The sequence below is a fragment of the Engraulis encrasicolus genome, chromosome 3 (assembly GCF_034702125.1).
Source record: "Engraulis encrasicolus isolate BLACKSEA-1 chromosome 3, IST_EnEncr_1.0, whole genome shotgun sequence".
Classification (NCBI taxonomy): Eukaryota; Metazoa; Chordata; class Actinopteri; order Clupeiformes; family Engraulidae; genus Engraulis; species Engraulis encrasicolus.
This window is the reverse complement of record NC_085859.1, coordinates 35396626-35417890: the sequence shown is the minus strand read 5'-3', so window position 1 is coordinate 35417890 and position 21265 is coordinate 35396626. Positions and strand designations below refer to the sequence as shown.

General features: G+C 41.8%; 1 protein-coding gene across 2 annotated transcripts; it reads right to left on the bottom strand.

Moving 5' to 3' along the window:
- Nucleotides 1–8568: 8568 nt before the first annotated feature.
- On the bottom strand, nucleotides 8569–20774 carry LOC134446044 (uncharacterized). 2 transcript variants are annotated; one of them, XM_063195276.1, is made up of 3 exons: nucleotides 20182–20774; nucleotides 16408–18652; nucleotides 8569–9807 (listed from the first exon to the last, which is right to left on the bottom strand). In XM_063195276.1, exons 1-3 carry the CDS (start codon nucleotides 20293–20295, stop codon nucleotides 9707–9709), a joined length of 2460 nt encoding a protein of 819 aa, XP_063051346.1. In that variant the 5' UTR covers nucleotides 20296–20774; the 3' UTR covers nucleotides 8569–9706. The 2 variants fall into 2 exon arrangements, with proteins under 2 accessions (XP_063051346.1, XP_063051345.1); XM_063195275.1 differs by lacking the exon at nucleotides 8569–9807 and having other exon boundaries at nucleotides 10511–18652.
- Nucleotides 20775–21265: the final 491 nt, after the last annotated feature.

Here is a 21265-nt window from a genome sequence, read left to right as displayed (position 1 = left end):
CCTCACAAAGAACCGTTTTCTCCATGTTACCAACTTAGTGAGGATACAGTATCTGGCTCCCCCCACACACACACAAACACACACACACACACACACACACACACACACACACACACACACACACACACACACACACACACACACACACACACACACACACACACACACACACACACACACACACTAATATATCTTTGTGGGGCCCTTGACTTCTATTCATATTAACCCTATTGCTAAAAAATGCTACACTGTGTCCCCATCAAAACAATCCCTAACCTCAACCTGTCAGTGAGGAAATGTTTTTACACTTTCACTTTTACCAGTAACAACAACACTACCGAGAAAAACACTGCTAGATTTCTGGGGCCCAAAATGTGGGCCCCACAAAGAACCATTTTTGTCCATGTTACCAACTTAGTGAGGATACAGTATCTGGCTCCCCCCACACACACACAAACACACACACACACACACACACACACACACACACACACACACACACACACACACACACACACACACACACACACACACACACACACACACACCGGTGGAAGCCAACTGATTTTATGACTATTTAGGGCACTATTTAAGTGACAAAAATTGCATATGATCTGATGGTAAATAGCAGTCATTATCCTCATCGTAACTGAAATTGCGCTCACCTACAGTAAGCGCATGCATAACCCCACACCTGTTCCTTTTCAACACAGACACAGAAACACAAACACATGTTCACACCGTCTCTCACTCGCTCTCTGTCTCTCATGCACACACACATGCACGCCCGCACACACACACAGAGCAGAGATTCACACTTGTGTGTGCGCACGTGTACGCACACACAAACACACGCACACACACAAACACAAACACATGCACACACACACACACACACACACACACACACACACACACACACACACACACACACACACACACACACACACACAGACTGATACTTGCGCACACACGCATGCACACACAGGCGCAAGCGCACACACGCATGCACACACGCATGTGCACGCACACACACACACACACACACACACACACACACACACACACACACACACACACACACACACACACACACACACACACACACACACACACACACATAAACACAGAGCAGAGGCTCACACTTGCACACACACACGCGCACACACACAGTCCCAAATATTTAAATCCAACACCTTACTCTAAACACGGGACGAGAGAGAGAAAGAGGGAGAGAGAGAGAGAGAGAGAGAGAGAGAGAGAGAGAGAGAGAGAGAGAGAAAGAAAGAAAGAGAGAGAGAGAGAGGGAGGGAGAGGGAGAGAGAGAGAGAGAGAGAGAGAGAGAGAGAGAGAGAGAGAGGAAGACAGATGCGTGGCTCGGCCAATTCGGCACCTTGACCCAATAAACCACTTCCTGCGGGCGCCCCGTGGCTTAGGTAAGGACTAACGTAGGCAAAGTCATTGTTGTTGTGTCTCCCTCTCCTAATGGTTGTGGGTATTGCGCGGCGGGTAATAAATAACCAGAATGAATAGGCACATACAAATAATTAATGCAGCGCGAGGGGGAAGTGGCACGGAGAGATGCATGGTTTACACGCTGTAGCGACAAATTACTGGAGGTTTGGGGGGGTTGGGGGCGGTGGATGGGGGGTTGCGGTGGTAAGTTGAGTTGGATTGGTGGGTGGGTTTGGGAAATATTTGTGTGTGTGTGTGTGTGTGTGTGTGTGTGTGTGTGTGTGTGTGTGTGTGTGTGTGTGTGTGTGTGTGTGTGTGTGTGTGTGTGTGTGTGTGTTTGTGTGTGTGTACTTAGAGGATGAGAGAGGGGTTTGTGTGTAGATGGGGGATTGAGACGTGTGTGTGCGTGCGTGCGTGCGTGCGTGCATGCATGCGTGTGTGCGCGCATGTCTGTGTCTGTGTCTGTGTCTGTGTCTATGTGCATATACAAGTGTGTGCAGTTAGGGGTGTAGAGTGTATGTGAGTAGTTGGGTGACTGGGAGGAGGGGGGGTGTTGGGTTGGCTTTGGTAAGGCAGCACCAACTCATTACTCCAGCAGCAGCAGCGTGTGTACAGTACCGTATGTGTGTGATGTGAGCAGGTCTGGATAACACCTGTGTTTCCCTCCCAAACCACTCACCCTAATTAGCCAATCCCAACCCCGGGGATGCTGGCACGGCACACCAGGGCTGCCATGACTCCATGGTGGTGGAGAGCGCCCCGCCCCGCCCGGGAGAGGGGGAGCGAGAGGGAGAGAGGGTGGGCTTGGATCTGGACTAGAGTGGCTGGCGTTTTGTTGGGGGTTGGTGCTGTGCTGTGCTGTGCGTTGCTGTGCTGGGGTGGCATGCATGCTGCCCCCCCTGGGTGAGAAGGGTGATGGAGGGTGGCTGATGAGTCGAGGTTGGGGGCCGGGGAGGATAATGAAGTAGAGCATCGAGTCTGTATCATCATTTGGGAAAACAGGCGTAAGAATGTCACAGTAAGGGAACGTGCTTCTTTTTTTGCTGTGTGATTTACGTAAACGAAGTAAAAAGCAAAAAACACATAAAAGCGGGTTTAGTTTGACGGTCAGGCAGTAAAAGAAAAAAAAAACATTTCACAGAGAAAACTCTAGGCATGCAATATAACAATAACCACTGTAAATGTTTACCTCAATGTTTTTCCCGCTGTTTTGCTACTTGTTCAAACTGTTTTGAGAATACATGCACTTGATCTTTTGCGCCAAAGCAGTTGAGAAAAACTACATCTCACACAACTAAATGTCCAGTGGCCCACAGATGTGATGGATTTATAAATGACAATTTGAATACACTTGCATATTGAAAACAATGTTTTATTTCATCATATCAACAGGGATAGATAGATAGATAGATAGATAGATAGATAGATAGATAGATAGATAGATAGATAGTGTGTGTGTACATGTGTGTGTGTGTGTGTGTGTGTGTGTGTGTGTGTGTGTGTGTGTGTGTGTGTGTGTGTGTGTGTGTGTGTGTGTGTGTGTGTGTGTGTGTGTGTGATGCGTGGGGGAGAAGACCTCCTTCCTTACCTCTGTGAATCTTATGCAGCTGCTGCACCACAGCAGCCTCCACTAGACAGTAGACACAGCATGCACACTCACAACCCAACACTGCCACACTGCTCTGCTGGAGCACCACACACACACACACACACACACACACACACACACACACACACACACACACACACACACACACACACACACACACACACACACACACACACACACACACACACTTGCACGCACACACACACACACACACACACACACACACACACACACACACACACACACACACACACACACACACACACACACACACACACACACACACACACACAGATAACACTCTGCCATCAACACACTCCTCAAACGATCTGACAGTTGCCTGTTTTGTCAGAGGTTAGACTAGCGCATCAGACATGCAAAGCCCTCTCTGTACTCCGCAACACCCCCACACTCAGCAGAGCTGAAACGCCTCTCCAGTTTAGGGGCTATTGACCTGGAACACTCCTAGGAGATGCTGTTTCCCCACGTCTCTCTTTCTTTTTAGTTCTCTCTCTCTCTCTGTCTCTGTCTCTCTCTCTCTCTCTCTGTCTCTGTCTCTCTCTCTCTCTCTCTGTCTGTGTGTATGTGTGCGTGCAGTCCGTGTGTTCTTACTTGCGTGTGTGTGTGTGTGTGTGCGTGTGTGTGTGTGTGTGTGTGTGTGTGTGTGTGTGTGTGTGTGTGTGTGTGTGTGTGTGTGTGTGTAGATGTATACTTTGTATGTGAGTGTGACTTGCTCATAGTAGACCCTGTACAGAGAGAGGGGGTCCAGACCCATGGGCAGGGCTGGACTGGGGGAGAAATAGGGCCCGGACACATTTGGCTTAAAGGGGCCCCTCACAATATGCGGCACAGAACTGACTCACCGCTGGGCCCCTCACCCCCGTGGGCCCCTATTTTCAGAAATGTGTAAAAAAAATGACATTTTTTAAAAACTTTATTTTTTTACATTTCTGAAAATAGGGTCCCATGAGGATGCGGGACCCACCAGGAGATGCCCACTATGCCAGATGGTCAGTCCAGCCCTGCCCTGCCTATGAGGGAGGAGTGGGATGTGGTGCTGCTGGGGCAGGAGATGGGATGGATCGGTGGGGCCTGGTGGATGGTGGATGTTGGATGGTGGAGGGTGGTAGTGGTGGTGGGCATCGATGGCAAGACAACAAGGGGAGGGGAAGATCACAGAGCCTGTTCGACCCCCCTGCAACCCTCTCAGACTAGTGCAAGTGCAACTGTATCCTCCGCAGCACCTACATCACTACACACTCAGCAAACAAGGCTGGACCAGCCATCTGGCATAGCGGGCATTTCCTGGTGGGCCCCGCACCCCCTGTGGGCCCCTATTTTCAGAAATGTCAAAAGAAAAAAAAAGTTACATGTAATATTACTGAAAATAGGGGCCCACGAGGGTGTGGGGCCCACCGGTGAGTCAGTTCTACGCCGCTAATTGTGAGAGGCCCCTTTAAGCCAAAAGTGCCCTGGCCCTATTTCTCCCCTAGTCCAGCCCTGACAGCAAACCATAGCACAGACTATTGTATGGCTTGGGAAGTGAGACAAGCAAAAGCAACAGCTTGTTCAATGTTCAAAGAGCCCTTCCCCCCATACCCAGCACAACTCTCACTTTCCCTCCCCCTCTTCCATGTAAGGAAAACATCTTTTTAGGGGCCAAGCAGCGAAGCTGGCGAAGGCCCCTACTGTTTTAGCTGGTATTCTTATTATTAGGGGCCAAGCAGCGAAGCTGGCGAAGGCCCCTACTGTTTTAGCTGGTGTTCTTATTATTATTATGTCACCTCTTTCCTCTCCTTAGCAAGTCTATGGCAGCCCATAGAACCGTAGGTAGGAAAATGCTGTAAATCGGCACACACATTCGGGCCCAGCTCAGCATTACCCACAGCAATTTATAGGTCCCCAGCCCAAACGCTGTAGCGCCACCAACAGGTCAAAGTTGCAGGTACATTTCTGCTTGTAACTTTTGAACCGCTTGGCCAATTTTCATAAACTTGGTATCACTGGAATCCTTGGGCCAAGACAAATCCAACGCACCCTATGACGTCATTTTCCGCCAGGATAGTTTTTCCGCCATTTTGAATTTTGTGAAATTCATTAAAAATGCTACTACTCCCACAATTTTCGACCAATTCACCCGAAACTCGGTATATAGTATCTCGGGACTGAGCTACACCTGGGGTCTCAAGGAATATTGGATATCTTGTATCGTTTAGCCGTGACAGCCAATCAAAATTGTCGTAAAAGTGGCAAAACAGGAAGTGAGGTCATATCTCAGCAACCGTTTGTCAAACTAGGCTGGGTTTTTGTACACACATAGTAGTCCATCCCAGGACCTACCACAACAAAAATCATATCCCCAGCTCAAACTCTGTAGCGCCACCAGCAGGTCAAAATTTTAGCTACATTTTTGCCTGTAGCTTTTGAACTGTACTCCCAATTTTCAAAATATTGGTACACAGGTCATCCTCACACCATGTTGCACCCAGGTATGGATTTTCGTAACGATTGAAAAAACTATAATTGTCATAAAGGTGGCAAAACAGGAAGTGAGGTCATATCTCAGCAACCGTTAGTCAATTTCTGTTAGGATTTTTTGCACACATTCTAGTCCATCCCATGACCTCCCACAAAAAAATCCAGACCCCAAGCTCTAGCGCCACCAACAGGTAACAGGAAGTGAGCTCATATCTCGACAGCTCTTCAACGGATTCAAACTAAACTTGGTTTACGTGATCACACTCTCGTCCAAGGAATGCACACCAACATTGGCGAGATTTGGACCAAAGGGGGCGCTGCAGTTCCTTCTGTTGCCGTGGCGGCTCTGGCAAGTTTACTGCTTGGCCCCGCATTGCTGCTTGCAGCTATATTTATTTATTATTATGTCACCTCTTTCCTCTCCTTAGCAAGTCTATGGCAGCCCATAGAACCGTAGGTAGGAAAATGCTGTAAATTGACACACACATTCGGGGCAGACGCAGCATCACCCACGGCGATTTATAGGTCCCCAGCCCCAACACTCTAGCGCCACCAGCAGGTCAAAGTTGCAGGTACATTTCTGCTTGTAACTTTTGAACCGCTTGGCCAATTTTCATAAACTTGGTATCCCTGGAATCCTTGAGTCACGACAAATCCAACGCACCCTATGACGTCATTTTCCGCCAGGATAGTTTTCCTGTCATTTTGAATTTTGTAAAATTCAATAAAAGTGTTAATTTTCCCGCAATTTTTGACCAATTCGCTCGAAACTCTGTATATAGTATCTCTGGATTGAGGTACAAATGGGGTCTCAAGGAATATTGGATATCTTTTATTGTTTAGCCGTGACTGCCAATCAAAATTGTCGTAAAAGGGGCGAAACAGGAAGTGAGGTCATATCTCAGCAACCGTTTGTCGAATTAGGCTGGGATTTTGTACACACATAGTAGTCCAGCCCATGACCTACCACAAAAAAAATCAGATCCCCAGCTCAAATTCTGTAGCGCCACCAGCAGGTCAAAGTTATAGCTACATTTTTGCCTGTATCTTTTGAATCGTACTCCCAATTTTCAAAATACTGGTACACAGGTCATCTTCACACCATGTTGCACGCTGGTATGGATTTTCGTAACGATTGAAAAAACTATCAGCTCACAGCAGCCATTCAAAATTGTGGAAAGAATGGAGGGATTTTTCTCATCTCTCTGTCCCCTCTGCCCCCCTTGCACACGTTCACTGACACCATTCTCGGCAGGGGGTCGGGACACACAAGAGACCAGAGCTGTGTGTGCTTAGCACACATACACAGAGGGGACACACGCGCGGGGTGTCATGTTACATGTGTGTGTGCTTACCCACAGACAGAGCAGCAAACACACACACACACACACACACACACACACACACACACACACACACACACACACACACACACACACACACACACAGGGAGGAAGAAGCACTACTGTGAGAGAGAGCATAGCAATGTAGCAGTAGATAGCAAGTAGCACTACTGGTTCTGTCTTTCTGTTTGTCTCTGTCTCTGTCTCTGTCTCTCTCTCTCTAATTTTGTCAGTTCCTCCTATTGACTATGTATATATAATTAAATGAATATTTCTGTGTTTACTGTAAAATAACCATTACATGTGGTTTGTAGCAGCCCACAACTGGGGGAAAGTAGTATAGAAAGTAAACTAAAGTTTAAGTTTACAAGCATCATTTCTGTATACAAATAGTAAATGCACAAGTACATATGAGAAACACATTATTATTAATAAGAAGTCAATTGTGATTTATAATGGCGTTTAGATCAGGGGCATTGGTCAATCTGTAATGGTGGTAAGTTAATTTTCAGGTGGTAATGATCAGGGTTATGGGGGGTGATGTTGGGAATGCGGAAGGAGAGGTCTACTCCCTTTTATGGTGAATGGAAGGATCAACGTGCATGTAATGTAAAGTACACTTATGGTTCACAATAAAGAACTGTTGAAGGTCTCTCTGTAGAGTAAAGTAACTTAAGTTACAGTAACTTAATTAATCCAAAGAGGGAAATTAAGGTCAAGCATATTTTTGTAAATACTCACAAGGCCCACATGAACATTCCTATGGTATAGGCCTATACAACAGCCCTTAACACAGGTTGAAGTTGAGAGAGAGAGAGAGAGAGAGAGAGAGAGAGAGAGAGAGAGAGAGAGAGAGAGAGAGAGAGAGAGAGAGAGAGAGAGAGACTATACTGCACTTTTACACTAGGTTACCTCCCTGAATCTTTGCGTTTTGCAGTCTAGACTGTGACGTAGTACTCCCGGCTGGATCACACACAAAAATCACATTTATTCACTGAGGCATATGGTCCTTAACCAACCTGTCCCACAACTACGCTTCTACCCCCTCCTTTCGTTTCCATTTATTTCCTAGCTCATGGTTCTCAAGCTTTTTGAACAAACGCCCCCTTAACTGTATCATAAATCTCCCAACGCTGCCTTCACCTCACCATAAGCATAACAACATCCCTTTTAACATTAAAAAATAAAAAAACTGATGGCCACCCAATTGCAAATAAAGCATTACCCCCTCTCAGCTGTATTCTTCTCAACAACTCCACAGAGCTTCCTAACACCCCCTGGGAGGATGTAGAGAGCCCCTGTTGAGAAACACAGTAATAGTATAGAAGTTAGATTGTAGATAACAAGGTTTCAATCCCACCCTTATCAATCCTTTTACCCCTCCATGGCGTCAGTGCTCATGACCACTGCAATTGTTCAATTGAATTCAATTTCTTCTTATATCAGACCTCTTATCTGATGATGTGCTACGTATGAATTTTTGAGGTTGTTGCGATTTGTTAAGCTTATTCAATATAAACTGAGGGCAGCAGTCTGCTATTTGTCATGTAATTAGAAAAGCAAATAGTTCAGTGTAATATAGTACAGAATAAAGGAAAGTGGTTATAGGTAAGTAGAATATGTACAGATAAGTAGAGCGCACATTGGCTTAGGTACAATAGTTATTCTGTATTGAATGAAATAGTCACACATTACATGATGCATTCTGTGTTCATATTTATTTGGAAATGCAAAACATAACGTGATACATGATATGATAATCAAACATTACAATATTACAGTTGATTGTTTAATCTATTGTAACGTCAAAGAATATATTAAAAATATTCATGTGTGTGCATAATCATGCATTAATTGGGTCATTCCATGAAATCAATACCAAACAATTAAAATTAAGGAAAACATAAAACAAAAACAAAAACTGTAAACAACCAGTGCATACTTGGGGTAGTTGATTATATAATCTGGAACCAACTGCATGGAAGGTGGCCTTTTGAAAGATTGTCACCCCTCGTTCAAAGAGCTGCAGGTTCCTTAGGACTTGTACTTGTAAGAATGTTCAAAGAGTTGCAGGGTTCTCAGGACTTAAAGCATGGATGAGATTTACAGGATCAGGAGATGAAGATACGATTGTAGGTAAAGATATCATACAGCATGTGTAGGGAAAGTGATAGCCTACTGGGACACTCCAACTCTCATTGTCATTGTGACCCAACAATCCACAGCACACAAGTGAACACTGCACACAATGAAATGTGTATACCTAACCATGCAAGGGGGCAGCCCCTAATGGCACCTGAAAGGGAGCAGTGCGGCAGGACCATACCATGCTCAGGGTACTTCAGTCATAGAGGAGAATGGAAAGAGCTGGTTAATTACTCCCACCACCAACCTGGCGCATCAAGTCGAACCAGCAACCTTTGGCCTATAAGTCAGACTCCAAAAACGCTTACCCATAACTGCTCACTGCTTTCTTATGACTGCTCAACGCTTACCCATTACGTACAATCATTAGGGTTTTTGGTTTGATCACAGTCACAAGTCACAAGGGTGATATGCATGTATAGTACATTTGACATTTACAGTGCTGCAGAGTTCCAGAGATGTGATGATGATGTGTCAATGTTCAGGTCTTTATTTCCACAAAAAAGTTGCGAGAGGAATCTGGGAATCTGTTTGGTGCACTTCATGATTCAGTCCCAGGTGTTATACCCACAGTAAAAAGAAAGGTGGGTAGAATGGAGTTATATTCCATGAATGCATTTGGTGCAGTGCTTGTCTGAGGGTCCTAATTCCTATGATGAAGTTCATGATTCAGGTTTCACTGTGAAGTCCCACAGCAAAGAGGCGAGTGGGATGGAGGATTTATTCCATGAAAGACTGTTTGGTGCAGTTCTGATTCAGTCTTTGGTGTTATACCCACTGCAAAGAGGCCAGTAGAATGGGTATTTAGTCCATGAAAGACTGTTTGGTGCAGTTCATAATTCAGTCTCAGCTTTTCTACCCACAGTAGAGAGGCACGTAGAATGGGGTTCCATGAATGACTGGTGTAGCTCATGACTCAGTCTTGGGGCCTAATTCCCATATCAAGCACAAGAGTAGAATGCTGCGTAATTCCATGAACGGCAGTCATAATTGCACAGCAGCAGTCAATTCATATTGAACAATGTCCTCTTTAGTGTAGTTAATTACCCAAACAAGTACAACACAGTTAAAAGGGAGAAAGGTACAACACATTAAAATTCAGTTGATATAGGAACAGACAACAACAGTTTGCCAGTTGTAAATAAAACAGTAAATGTAAATCAATGCATAGGAGAGGTGATATCAAGTTCATGGAATGACCAATATTGTCACTGTTAAAGAAAATGAAAGTCAATGCAATAAACGAAAAGCCAAGGTGATATCAAGTTCATGGAATGACCCAAATTGTCACTATTGAATGGAAACATTGTTATCATAATATTAATATAGTAAGTAAATTAAAAAAATATATATTTCTTGAATTTGTTTTCCAGATTTTTAAATGCAAAGTGTATGGGCATTTCTGCAAAGAAGTTAGATAATAGAAATTTCCCTTGCCTCCACCCACCCATTTACCCACCCACCATGACCTCCCCATGCATACCCACATACGTGACTGTGTAATCAGAGATTTTACGAGTATTATGATTCTAGAATTTTTATGGAAATATGCCAACGTAATAGGCTGCTGTATAGCACTGTATCATCATGTGAACCTATCAATGAGCAGTTTTTGTTTGCCCTCTTTCATTGCAAAAAGGAGTTATTGGTGTAAGAGAATCACTTCATGAAAACTTAAGTAATTCAGTAAAAACTACTGGAGGGAAATGAGAATCGCTTCATGAAAACTAAAGTAAGTTGGTACAACCTCAACAATAATGTTTTCTGCACCTTTAAAGTAAACATGATCTATTAAGGTATTTTTTTCCGAAGTGAATGTTTCCACGCATTGTTTGTATCCATATTGATCAAGTAAGTTTGCTATCGTAGATGATACAAAGATATCTTCATTAAGGTCGCCCATGATTAGCTTTTTCCCAGGGTATTTTTCAACTTCATGTATGACCTGCAGCAGCTGCTGTCTAAAAACACCGATGGCATAAGACCTAGGCCTGTATAAAACAGCAGCAATGACATTTACATGTGGTATTTCAAAATATAGACACTCCAAATTACCTCTTTGTGGAAGTGATACCTGCACATCAAGTTTGTCACCACAATAGATGCCAACTCCACCTCCTTTCTTTTGTTTCAACTGTGCAAAAACAGCTTCAGACTCACCATAGCAGTTTATTCTTGGATTGTGTTGGAAGGTAAATCCTGGAAGTTGTGGTATGTCTTGGGAGTCTGCATTTAGCCATGTCTCCGTTAAACAAATGCAATCAGCTTTCATCAATGTTCCATGAGCTTCAATGTCCTTAATGTGGGCTTTAAGACTTTGAACATTATGTAGTGCAATTCGACATCCAGTGTTTTCATCATTAGAGATTGATTTTCCACAGTTGAATTTTGGCATGTTTTCCATGGCTGCTTGAACCTTCTCATCACAATATATAGCAGAGTCTTTGAGTTCGTCAATGATCAGTCCTTCGAGATTTTTCACACGACTTAAGGCAACGTATGCCTGACCAGCTGCAAATATCTTGCGTAAAGATACAAATGCCCGTTCAACTGTAAGGCCCTGACACTTGTGAACAGTCACAGCCCATGCCAAACCAATAGGATATTGTCTTCGCACTCCACCATTGTTACTAATTTGGTCTTCTTGTACTTGCAATTCAGTTGAACGTTCAGATTGTCTGTTTGATTGAGTTCGCTGAATCCTTCCAACGTTAGGGTCATCAAATTCAACATAAATGGCTTTTGGAAGATCGTTATCATCATCACCGTCTATAATATTTACTATCACTCCTGCTGCTCCGTTTGTTAGCCCGTCTTGCACATTTAAGTTCTTCAAGAGCAAAATACGCGCTCCGATACCAACTTGGACACATTTAGGCAAACACGAATTAAAAACTTTGGTGTGAAAGCCAGTCATCTTTTCCATTCTTCCGGTTTTAGGATTTCGCTGAAAATCTTGGGCCAATATCTGGATTACATCTGGACATGTGTCATTCAATTTTTTGACATTATATTCTTGCACTTCTGCATTTGTTGCATATATATGCAAGATCGAATGGTCATCTTCAATTTCACGTTGTTTCAATGTGCGCACATCACGACTATTGAGAGCTTGTGTTTTTTTACGCACTCTGAGGCGATTCAGTGTCTCTGCAAACGTAGCATTTTGTTGTCTAACAACAGTGGTCAGTTCAACAATTTCAAAATTGTTTTCCCACAGATTAACTCCTCTGTTGTCAGCATAGAGTGGTGTCCCTTTTACAGGTTTGAGTTGGTAAAAATCTCCAACACAAATAACTGAAATTTTTCCGAACAATGAGTAATCTTTTGTCTGTTTTATCTGTCTTAATCTTCCGCTGATGTAAGATAAAAGCTTGTGATCCACCATTGAGATCTCATCAATGATCAAAATTTGCAAATTCCTCATTTTGTTGCGTAAACAGTTCACTTTTTCATCACCAAGGGGTTGATAAGGCAGAGTTGCATTTGCATTAATTGAAAAGGTATTGTGTATTGTTGATGCACGAATATTGTAAGCCGCTACTCCTGTAGGCGCTGTTAAAATGACAGGTAGCTCATCTGGATGTTCATCATCTTGTAACAACCTCGTACTTTCATAATGTATGGCTTTTATCAAATGACTTTTGCCAACACCAGCACCACCAGTAAGGAACAAGCGTAATGGTTCAGGATTTTTTCCAAAACGTTTCTGCAAACACCATTGGCGAACTGCGTAAAAGACTGCAGACTGTTCCTCATTTAATGATCGTAATAAATCCAATGCATCTTGCCTTGGCATTGTCACATTATTAGTTTCCAAGGAGTACACAGTTTGTGGGTTTGCCCTCAAATCAGGGATATTAGTTGCTATGTCATCGTCATTTTCATCTTCAACAACTTTGTCTTTCATAAGTTGCAAACAATGCAGCCTTTCATCTTCCGCTTCTGGAGCTAAAATAGCCCACGCATCTGTGAGATCAATGTCAGTTTGCAACAATTGTTCAGCTTTGTCAAGCTCATCACTGTCTTTTTCAAACAGAGCTTTGTTGTCATCCACAATTGACTTGACAGTTTGAACATCAGTACCACATTTAACTGCACCATTGTTGTAAAAATGTTCATATGTTTCGAAAGGAGGTGGCTTGAGGTGAAGGGTTTCATAGTGTGGCAAAAACAATTGTAACAATGAATGATAATATTTTTCTGGATCTTTTGTTGGAGAAAATCGTGGATATCTTACAACAGCAGGTTGTGATCGGGTTCGTTTTTTCAGAAATCCAAAGTTGTTGTTTAACTCAATTATTGTCTGTGACTCTTTGTTTTTGGAAACCTCAGATTTTGAAAGCACTCTGTATTCACTACAAAAAGTTGCCAGGCATAAAGTTTTCATTTCCTCTGACTGAGGCCTGTTGGTATAACGTTCAACGATATTGGTCATCCAAATGTTTTCATTATTTTCAGTCGTCTGCTGAGCTTGGGCTTGTAGCATATGCAAGGGTAAACTCATCCTCATGGGATTTTCACCAACAGGAATGAATTGTACATCACGAGAGCATTCTTTCAAGTGCATTTGTGTTAAGCGATACACTGCCTCTTGAGCTGACACTTCTCTGTTGTGGAGATAAACACTTCCAAGCTGCCGAAATGCTGCTTTTGCATCCACATTGCCATTTAACGCTTCCATTTGAGTACGTTGTAAGAGCAAACCTGGTTCCATCTCTCCTTTTGTGACATATGATAGTATGTATACAGCAGCAGAATGTGCATCTGTGACAAACTGAATATCCATGTTGCCTTGCCAAGCTCGAAGTAAGTGTTTATTGTATTGGTTCACCCAAATGTCTGAAGGATTTCGTTTCATTACAATGCTTTTCTTTGTGGTCCACATATTGTATGCCCATTCAAATACACTTTGCTCAATTCCCAGAGATTGAAAAAATGCAGCTGTTGATTTGAAATCAAAATCTGGTGAAGTTAATGCAGCTCTGACTGTGTTGATGATATCACTAGCACGTTTAGTTTCATCAGCATCCTCTGAACTTACACTTCTTGTAATGAACGTTTTTTGTGAGGGGGGCCGTGGAAAGTGAAACCTACACACAGTGTTCTTTTTGCGACACGTCTTGGAATGCCTGGTGCTGTGTTTCTGTACACTGTTAACGGTTTCATAAAGCTCAGAGTCTTTGTCTGTTGGAAGTTGACATGTGATATATTTGTCAATGAAAGCTGTCACTTCAGCGTCACTGTGTGTGTCAATTTTCGGTGCGTTTGCCACCCAGAATAAAGCGTGTATATGAGGACTCCCGCGCTGTTGAAATTCGACGCGATAGAAATGGTCGATTATTTTACCTATTGGTTCAGCTGGTGACAGGATTACATCTTTCAAAAAAGAGTGCCAACGTTCATCAAAGAGGCGTGCTGTTGTAACAGGGTTTGAACGGACCAACTTGGTTTTGTCTGACCAATCAAGATCTGCAACATTTGCTTCCTTTCCCTCAGCCCTTTGCAGACTGGACAAAAAATCAGGCCATCTTAAATCTGCGGAACTAAATGACGCAAAAAATGTTGGTATAGACAGCTGTCTTATCATCGCAAATAAATCTTTCTGCACAGACATCCAATATGGGGGTGTTCCACGAATGCCACGCAAAAATTTGTAGCCCTCATTGTTATGCAACAATGTTTTGAGTGAGTCAGAGTTCAGCAAGGTCTCTGGTGACACGTCTTTCTGCGAGCCTTTGCGTAATGCAATTGAAATGCTATTTTGCACTTGATTTACTTCTGAAATGTATTGAGCGTAAAAAAGAAAATCAGTGTTCCGTGCAAACCGTCCATCAGCATTCAGTAAACGTGTATTCAAGTACCTTGAAAGAGTTATTTTCGATTCTCTTTCAGAATGAAACGTAGGCCCGCCTAGAGGATACAAGACAGGAAAACACTTGCTTTCGTTGGTTTTATCTGATAGTAAACTAACTGGACTGTTGCCTTCAGCAGGTGCCATACTTAGTATGTCTTGAAAATGCTGATCAACTATTTCAGATCCAATGTCAATCGGTTGTAAGGATGTGTCTGAAACTAGTCCCGACTGATCTTTAATGTAGGTCAATTCTTCCTCGTTTTCCTCATTGTCATGCTCCTCATCATCACTGTTTTCGACATTGTCTTTATCATCTGTTTCATCGTTTTCATGGTCAGTACCATCCAATGAGTTCAACCACTGATCATTCAAAATGACATCATCATACCAAAAGTTGTTCTTTATTAAATATCTCAACGCATTTCTGACTCTTTCTGTGTGTACAAATTGGAATTCATAAAAATTTTTGTAGCTTATTTTTCTTTTTAATTTTATTCTGATCATCTTATCATCACTTTCATCTCTTGGTAGAACGTTTGTCACGGTTTGAGAATTTATAGGAACACAAACACAGGGTCCATGACAACCTCGTTGACGCCCTCTTGGTAAACACAGCAACTTCATAAAGCATATGTTTTTGGCTATTAGATGCTGTTCTAAAGAATTCAAACATTTCAGCTCTGGAGGAATTTCATGTAACTCTAAGTTGTTGGTAACGCTTTCTTGTGGAAGTGTGCCTGAAAGAATTTTCTGATGACAAGTGTGACAGATCCACAATTTTGTTGCAGGGCTTTCAGCCAAGTAGCATTCAGTCTGACAGTCACAGTCACAAACATGCAAATATTGTGTTGTTATGCATCTTTTAGCCATCTTAGCAACCTCAGGTCGTTTGTTTGCATAGTTTTGGGGTTTACATTCAATGACTTGCCTTCTAAAAAGCAATCTGTGACAACAAGAACAGACATGCTCTGGTCCACGGCTTACATTTTTTCGAAAATTATCAATTGCACAATCAATGTCTCTTTGTTTTTGCTTTGAATTTTTGTGTTTATTGATACTTGTGTTGATTTTAGATAAGCGTATTTTTTCATTTTCCTGGTACTTTGTTTTGTTGTATTGTTTAATTTTATTTTGGAAAATTAGGCTTGACTTGTATTTGTGTTTACTGTAATCACGGACAGCAGTGTTAAACTTTTTATTGGTCTGATACTTAACGTGGCTATAATTTCGCACAGCAGTGTTAAACTTTTTATTGGTCTGATACTTAACTCGGCTATAATTTCGCATGGCATTTTGAAATATTTGGTTCATGTGATATCTTATTTTTGAGGCCTGACGTTGAACATTTCTAAATGTTGTGTCATTTTTGTATTTTCTTTGAAAATATGCTGCTTTTGAAGTCTGGATGGTTTCGTTTCTGTTTTGACAGCTGAGAAATACACGCTCACGAAACTCTGGGTTTGTCTGATATTTCTTTAAAAAGTTGTCACGAGAATGTTGACGCTTTTTCTGTTTCATACCTTCGTCTTTATGGTACTTTTCCTGATCTTTTGCCAGTTTTGTTTTTCTGTAGCTGTTATCACTTTGATACCGCATCCGCTTTCTCTCTGCATCTTTTTCTGATTGGTTCAACTTTCGCTTTCGCTGCGGCCGAGTGCGCACCTCACGCTGACAACACATTCCAACACACATTCTGTTTTGCTTGTTTTTCACGCACAACACAGCGTCATAATGGTTTCCTGACTGATTTACCAAATAGATGCGACCATGTATGCCTATAGGCCTATTTGACAATGACTTTGAAAAAGCATGAGAATTCCATCTGTCATTATTGTAGGTCATTATTTCACATTGTAAGAAGCTGGCAGCAGCAAAGATGTCAATTTCTGTAGCCCATGAACCTGAATAAAAAATTCTAGATTGTTCCACATAATCTCCAACAGAAGTGTACTGATCTCTCAAATACTTTTCAAAGTGTAAACTGTTGTGTTGTAGGTGTTTCACAGCAGCCCTTCTGATTTTCAAATGTCTTTCCTCATCCCCACAAATGCTGAATGCAAGGCTACGATAGAAGCAATTACCGTCTGGTTTAATATTTCTCATTTTACACGGAGACCCAATATCACTGACCTGAACAATTCTGGATGGTATGGGATTGCACAGAGTTTTAGGTAATTCCAAAAGTGTACATAAAGTGTCCTGATCTTGCCTAGTTAAAGGGGTAAACGATCGTTGTTCATTGGTCACACTCGTTATGAATACTTCGTCAGGGGCCATCACTGTTGCAGACTTGCGTTTGTTTGTGTTCTTGTACTGAGGTTTAACATTTAAATCCTCATGTGGCTTTTCTGGTATGCTAGGTATATTTGCAATAATAACATCATCATCAATTGGTAAAGCAATCACATCTAGTTCTGCCTTTGTCACGAATACAGGTAGGCCTTTATCAGGGACACTCATTGCATCATACTTTCGCTTGTTTGTGTTCTCATACTCAGTTTTAACATTTAGGCCTAGGCCTACATTTTTGGTTGACCCAGATCTGTCAGATATGTTTGCAATCATTACATCGTCAGCATCAACTTGTAGGCCTTTATCAATCACTTCTTGTTCTGCCCTTGTAGATTTTGTTTCATTTTTAAAAACCTCACTAGGAATGGAATTCAAGTTAGCTGTGCTACATTCATATGAACAGTTTGCAACACCTTCAATGTCATTGGCGACGTCGTCATGTGGAATCGTCGTAACATCAACACCAGTCACTTCAAAGAGAACTTCATTGTCATCATCTGGTAGTGAACGTTTGAATGATCGTCCTAGTTCAACCACATAGCTGTAAAGGCTGTCTATAGAACTAAAAAACGAAACAGAACTTGCCAGCCGTCCTTGCTTGTTTACCTTTCTTCCATGAGAGTCGAAAAATGCAAACCAAGACCCCTGCTTTACAACAGCAAATGTACTAGTACGAATGGTTACCACACCTGCATCATTGTCCAGTAGAGTCCGTTGCAAAGCTACATCAAGTGGCATGATCAGGTCAGACAAACCATTATCATTCTCAAGGTCAATAGCACCGGTAAAAGATTCACCGTATCTTACTGAAAACTCTGTATTCCACACATGGTGATTATTAGGCAATTCAGTCACAGACAGGTAGGACCGACGTTGATTTATATCTTTAATTTTGTTGGCATTTTTCAGACAGTTATACAGTGAAGTTCCATGTACAACAACATCGTTTACATCAGCACAATCCCATGTCAACACATTCTTTATTTTACATTTCAAAGCTGCAACCAGGCTGGTTGGTCCACATTGTCTTTCAGCTGCATCGCCAAATTGAGCATCACCTTGATGAAAGGATCCTGTTACGACGTGATTATCGGTATCTGCAAGGTCAACAGACTGAATAAAGGAAGAATGTAGAGCTTTCACATAGTTGTCAGTAACGTGCATAGTTGTTTGAGGATTGTTTAGAGGTTGACTGAGTTTGTTTGAGAGCACAGACTTGTTGACAGAATCACTGTGTTTGTTTGAACGAGAATGCAAAGTGCTTTTGCTTGCTTTGTTGTTGTGAAGGATAGGAAAGATAGAAAAATCAGTTATGTCAGGTGAGATAGAGGTGTCACAGAGGGACAAAGATGCAGGCTGAGTCGGCAGCGCCACCGTTTCAGAGGTCTGCAAAACTTCAGCAGACAACGGGGCCTCTGAAAACCGCTGTCTGCTTTCAACATCATCTGTGGACTGTGGTCTCTCAACAGGTTTCTGTAAAAAGCAAACAAAAAAATGTAATCAGAGTAAAATCATTGAATGTTGCAAATATATGCAATCTATGCACATTTGAAAACTACAAAGCAGCACTAATTCCACTTCTGCCCTCTGCTGGACAAACGCAAGCATTGGAAAGAATGAATAAACACATCAACACACAACAAACTACCAATAACATTATCATGTAACCTAGTGTTTCCCAATCTGGGTGTCAGAATTCCTAGAGGGCTCCCATTGGGCAGACGTATATTGCACTTGTACATTTGCTTTATTTTGAAGGATTATTCAATCAATTAACACACACACACAAACACACACACACACACACACACACAAACCAGGGCTTGCTAACTTTTGTACTTACCGTCCACTGTGACTAGTGGTATCCCAAGCAACTAGCCATTCGGCTATTCTACTAGCCAAGAATTTGATATTGTTTTATATCTATATCATGACACTGCATCTAACTTCAGAAGATGAGGTGTTAAAGCAAGAAAATGAATGCACTTCGACACAGTAACTGAGCTTTTTCTTAAACTAAATAGAGGGCAAAGAGCAGAATAAAGGCTATGCTAATATGCCATAAAATATCATAGAATAAGCTACCTGCCAAATTGGCTAATGAGACTGAAATTATTACTAGCCACAGACAAGTTTGACCAGCATTTGGCTGGTTGCTCATGCCAGTGTCAAGCCCTGACAAACACACACACACACACACACACACACACACACACACACACACACACACACACACACACGTAACAACAGTTGCCAAGAAGTTATGAAAAAGCTTGCGGCAGTAGAAATATAGTCTACCTCCTTAAAAGCAATTTTGTACATTAAGCCCCTTTTCTGAGTTGTCTTTAGAGTTCCCCTTATTGTTTTTTTTTTTAATGTTTACCGCATTCTCAGTTTTTTTTTGGTGCTAATTTGGTTTATTAGCCTTACAGACTGTCTATGGGCATGTCCATAATGTTCTTTAAAAACACCCTAAACATCTGGTTTAACAAGTATGCAGCTCAATAAGTTCAGTGTTCACCAGCATTCCCTAACAAGTTTCCAGACAAACACGTCTAAGATCGTTATGTATTTGCCATTCAGTGAATAACTGAAGACAAAAATATTAACAAAACGCTGCTTAAAACACAACAGAAGCCATGTTTTACAACAAAAATTGAAATATGAGTGAATACCAATGAACACTGTGAAATGCCCTTGTTGCAAACAAATGTTTCAGGCAGTTTACAAACATATTTGAACATGCTCATACACAGCCCTTCTAGTCTAGTAAACAAAATCCATATAGCCAAATAACAGAATAAGCAGCAAAAAAGAAAGAAAAAAAAAAAACAGTGAGGGGGGCTCTAACTTAAATCTTGAACAATAACCTTAATTCAAAATAGTGCATGGTCATTTTACAATAAGTTGTTTTTTTTTACATTTAAACCTATCTAAATATTTAGTATTTAAATATTTAATAGTAAAAAAAAAAAGATGTAGGTACACGTTTTATAACATACCACAACGTCTGCAAAAGACTTCTGGACCTTTGGCAGTCGCTGTCCTTCTGCATCCAAGTCTAGTGGAACATAGCGCCGTTTCGCAGCCTGAGACTTTTTATTGCGACGACCCATCTGTTGTAAACACAGAAGTGCACCATACCATTTTTAACACAATTTTCATTAGCATCACCTGTATAAAGAAATGCACTAACCTTTGTGATGTGGTTCAGTGACATATCTAGTGCTTGCTTACAAGTCTGGCACACAGTCTATGTTGCAAAGATTCATAGTGTCTTTTAAAAATGCATGCATTATGGTATAGCATGTTGATTGGTATGTATGTGTGGCATGACCCGCCTAAGTTCTACATCAACACACAAAACAAACCTGGCAGATAGACAAATAGAAGCACAGTAGTTTTTAACAAGCAGGAGCTTCTGTACTAAAACAAACATCCACACACTTCAGGTCATTTTTGTGCAAAGCTTTACTTGACTTATGCGCTTTTGGGCTTACATCTTCATCAGACAAAGTGAATCCTGCACCTTCTAAACAAATAAGCACTGACCAGAAAGGATTCCTTTATGAGTACAACAGAAGTCTTCTTACTAAGAACATTGTTAATGTTTACCAATGCTGTATACCAAGGGCTGAGCTATAAGGGGGAAAAGCAGGGCATTTGCCCCAAGACCCAATGCCCTCCTGTCTTGGTGGGCGGGGCCTTATTGTAACAACAGACTGTACAAAGGGGCCCTATGCATGGTTTGCTCTGAGGCCCTGTGTGCAATTGTTCCACCAGCTGTATACCAATATTGTGTTGATTAATGATTTAGCTGCCTATAACATTGGTATATCAAACCCAGTTTTATAGATATGCATGTGTTCAGCTTAAAAATGAAATCAATCAATTATAAGATTCCACAATTTACCCAACACCTGCTTGAAGTTTTTCTCCTCATGACAACACCAGCAAGTCCAGTTTGACTGGCCTAATGGCATATGTGAATATGTGCTCATTCAATTGTAAAATGCGAAACATTTAGTGGTTATAGCCCAAATATCTTTTTACTTCCATAGACTAAGTCTTTCTAGGAGTAGGGAA